This window comes from Priapulus caudatus, unplaced genomic scaffold (genome assembly GCF_000485595.1).
Source record: "Priapulus caudatus unplaced genomic scaffold, Priapulus_caudatus-5.0.1 Scaffold2878, whole genome shotgun sequence".
NCBI classification, from domain to species: domain Eukaryota; kingdom Metazoa; phylum Priapulida; class Priapulimorpha; order Priapulimorphida; family Priapulidae; genus Priapulus; species Priapulus caudatus.
Genome location: NW_014579939.1, coordinates 5,982 through 9,943, shown reverse-complemented (window position 1 = coordinate 9,943; position 3,962 = coordinate 5,982). Strand labels below are relative to the sequence as shown.

General features: G+C 46.2%; 1 protein-coding gene and 1 long non-coding RNA gene across 2 annotated transcripts in view; one reads left to right on the top strand and one right to left on the bottom strand.

Annotated features, from left to right (window-relative positions):
* LOC106819130 (transmembrane protein 115-like) overlaps positions 1–999 on the bottom strand; it is a 2,595-nt gene extending 1,596 nt beyond the window's left edge. Inside the window, exon 1 of the mRNA XM_014823790.1 lies at positions 275–999. Within this exon, the coding sequence (XP_014679276.1) occupies positions 275–993 (719 nt within the window). The 5' untranslated portion in view covers positions 994–999. The remainder of the gene's footprint in view (positions 1–274) is intronic.
* A 117-nt stretch (positions 1,000–1,116) lies between these two features.
* Positions 1,117–3,962, top strand: part of LOC106819131 — a 5,181-nt gene continuing 2,335 nt past the window's right edge. Inside the window, exons 1-2 of the long non-coding RNA XR_001395351.1 lie at positions 1,117–1,230; positions 3,418–3,478. This is a non-coding gene — a long non-coding RNA (uncharacterized LOC106819131). The remainder of the gene's footprint in view (positions 1,231–3,417; positions 3,479–3,962) is intronic.

Below are 3,962 nucleotides of genomic sequence, written 5' to 3'. Positions count from 1 at the left end.
GTATGTATATTTATGTATATATAATATATATATATATAGATAGATATAAATATATATAAATTCATATACATCATTGTGAAATCCACGTGAATGCATTCATGATCATCACTGTATAATATTTATACAAAACTGCGCGATCTACGCAAATCTGCATACAAATACGCGATGTTACCACACCACATTCAAGCAGGCCACATCTGCACACCCTCTCCCCCTTTTCTCCCCTTGTGCCAGGACGCAATTTTCACCAGGTGGCGCCTGGCGCGGCTCTCACCTCGCAAACGTGAATCCGTCGGCCATGTCGCCGCGCGTGCCATTGCCGTGGCGCTGGTAGAAGCGCAGGTAGACCCAGCTGGCGGCGAGTCCCGCGGCGAACATGCATGGGTAGATGCCGCGAAGGCCCCCTAGCAGGAACATCACGACGACGAGTGCCAGCACGGCCGCCGGAACGTGTCGGTTCCGGAACTTTCCGCACGGCGTCGTCGAAAGCACGTGCTCGGGCATGAACTGGCGCACGGCGACGGCGACGGCGGCGACGTAGCCGACGAGGCCGTGCACGTGCGCGTCGTACAGGTACGCCGGGTCGCGCGTGCACGTGTACGCGAACAGGTAGGTGAGCACGCACGCGAGCGCGACGCACGTGTTGATGAGCGAGAAGAAGATGAGCATCTCCATCGCGCCCCACAGCGGCTCGAGCAGTTTGCCGCAGAGGCCGACGACGCCGATGTCGATGACGACGTCCCAGAAGTGGAGCTCCATGAACGGGTACGTGACGAGCGTCCACAGCCAGAAGTGGGGCGGCATAAGATAGGCGGGCGTGAGGCTGAGCGCGTCGAAGGCTGCATTGCTGAACGAGACGAAGTAGCCGACGACCACAGCCACGCAGATCGCCTTCACGACGACGCTGCTGTTGTGGAAGGCCGCCTTAACTTGCTCCTTCACGAACGAAGTATGTTTCATAAAGATGGGCGGCGCCATCTTGTTTGTTGGCATATGTGACGTCACGCGCCGCAGCGCGATTGCGGAAATCGGAGCGGCCAATCAGAAATTGTTTCTACTTCAAAATATTCCATTCTCTCATTCATATATGAACCTAGAGATGGCGCTTTCATCACTTTTGAAAATAGCGTCGATTTTGTTATGAGGTTGCAGCATCTTTTCTACTTATTTTCGGCCCTGTAACACTCGGTATGGAAAGTAGAGAGACTTAAAACGTTCCATATTTACGAGGTAAGCATTCTCCGTAGCCTTATGATGAAGTTAGCACTAGGTAATGCATGACACCTGCTCGCACTTAGTTACGGTGCTATTAGTATTATTAATACAGTCAGATTAGCTCCAAGAAACCACAGGCACAGGCACTTGGAACGTCTCAATAAAAAAATATAATGGTAAATAAACACGAAATGTATCAAAGTCTTAATGTTTCTCTACTCTATTTCGCCTATAATCACCTGTAAATGCCGGTCAAATGCTCATCTGCAACACACAAGAAGAGACGCAAGTACACCGCACGCCCGCCCTTAGCTCCAAGAAACGGTATCGCTAGGGTTAGGATACCCCTAAGTATAGACAATCCGTCGCACAGCCTGGTCGGGCTAGCCCGCCCTGTGCTGCGTGCACAAACAACATGAATAAGAGAGCAGGTAGGAAAGCGGGATGGAAAAATTCGTTCGACGCTCGCTTCATTTCACACGATCACAGAACGAAAACACATCCAACCGCTTCCATCTTGGTATCTATGTGTACATAAATGTTCACTTGTTCGAATTATAACTCTGGCCCTTGTTCTTATATACCTACTCCCGCCAGAGATATCTCGTGAAATCCTGCAGGAAATGTTCTCTCCGTGAAAATGTAAAGAGGACGTATCATCCAAAAATCCCTAACAGCGCTACTTTCGATCGATCGCTGTAGGCCTAGTCGTGTGTGCGTGACGTCATGCCCGCGGTCATTTTGCTTGGCTTGGCGGGCCTCGAAACGGAGCTCGGAGGCCGGCAGCAGCTCATCCCGGCATGCAATGCGCCCCATTGCTCGTGTATAAACAGTCAACTCGTCCTCTTTACATTTTTTTTATTGAGACGTTCCAAGTGCCTGTGCAAGAAACGGTCTTCGTCTTGCTAGGGTTAGAAGGGCTAATGCTCTATTAGGACTGTTCCCAACTTTGATATCATTAATGATTAATGATTAATGATTGATAATCCTAACCCTAACCCTAACCTAAATGACATTAAACCACAAACTAATATATGTTATTATGATCATTAATGACATTAAAGTTGGGAACACTCCTAATGGAGTATCACCCCAATTCCAGGAAAGAGTTTTGCTGGTGCTCTCTCATAGTCCAGCGATGCCCACCCCCTACATTTTAGTAGTGATTAGCACCACGCGACTGAAACAATCGTGCGCCCCCCCTGTACTTCAATCAATGCCGCCCCCAGCCAGCAGGCACATACGCAGCGTCGATGTGCATAGCCACAGACGCGTGCCTCGCGGGCCACTTTTTTCGGCGACCTTTAAAAATATAATGTGAGAATGTCGTGCGATAGCGCCCTGGCTCAAAGGATGTTAGGAATATTATTACTATAAATTTTTTTATTGTCCAATCGGGCAGCTAGCGAAACGGATAACTTGTCCGACATAGACTTGTCCTGAGCCTCATATAATAGCTCTTCGCAATTCGCTATAAATAAAAAACAGCTCACAAAGTCACAATAACCAGCCTATTTCATCAGATTCCTTCTAACTAGACTTCTAATAAGACTGAATCAGAACACACTAAATGCCCTCATGATGGTGTCTGCGGAAGGCCCATCAGCTCAGGACTTCCCCTTCCATGAGGCAGCAGATGCCTGGGCAGCAATTAGGAAAAGGAAACTGGGAATTTAAAGCCTTTATTACGAGATTTGATTTTCTACTCAGTAACGGTGCTCAGCGGAGTCCGTATAAAATATAGCGAAATATAGTTTCACCTTATAGTATATTTATTTACATTTTTTGCACATTGCTTTATAACATTTTACTTGTTACATTCACACTAGTATACAAATTGAACAATGAAAAATGACTCATCCCTCATGACTCTTGACTCAACCCAAATTATTTTGAAATATAGGTCATAAATTTTTTGCAAAAATGCTCCAAAATAAGGCTCAGATTGCACCAGAGGTCATCTAAAACCCCTGAGCTTCCAGGGCCCTAAGCACTAAGATTTTCAAATCAACGTGCATCTCTTTTTAAATGGCTCATATATATATGCAGTTTATGGCGATTGATGTTCATGAGTTAGCGTGTGTGACATGAGTAGCACCCATTGTCCTCACCCCTGCAGATGAAATTGTCCTTCAGTGGAGTTAAACCGGCGACCATGTGTTTGTAACTGAGTAATTGTATTGTTATGATCTTCATTTGCAGGTCAAACTGCAGAACTGTGATAATGCCAGGAAATGTAGGAAACTACCAGTGGATGCTTTGGGTATGAAATTTAAATTTTAAAACGTTTTACATCGATTACCTCTGATTTATCGTGAAGGTATCCTTTATGCCACTGTATTTATGCATACGCTGTATTTGTTTATTATATTGCTATTTCTGAATTGCATTATAAGAAATTGAGTCAGCTGATACGAATTCGGAATCGTCATGAGTAGTAGACACTCAATTGTCGCCAGTGTGGCCTTGGTACAAATATGACTTATATGTTGCTCTGTCAACAATAATTTCGTATCATAGGTGCTATGTATTTGTTAACAATGGTAGAAGCGTTATCTGACTTCGTTCCAAAAGCATTGCAAGCCAATTGTTAGCTCATCTGACATAGTCAGATGCAGCTTGTAGAATCGCACGATCGTCCGTCCATGCGTCCGTCCGTGCGTCCGTCCGTGCGTCCGGCCGTCCGTCCGTGCGTCAACAGTTGGGCACAAATCTTAACCGCTCGACGTACGGTCACGATATTCGGG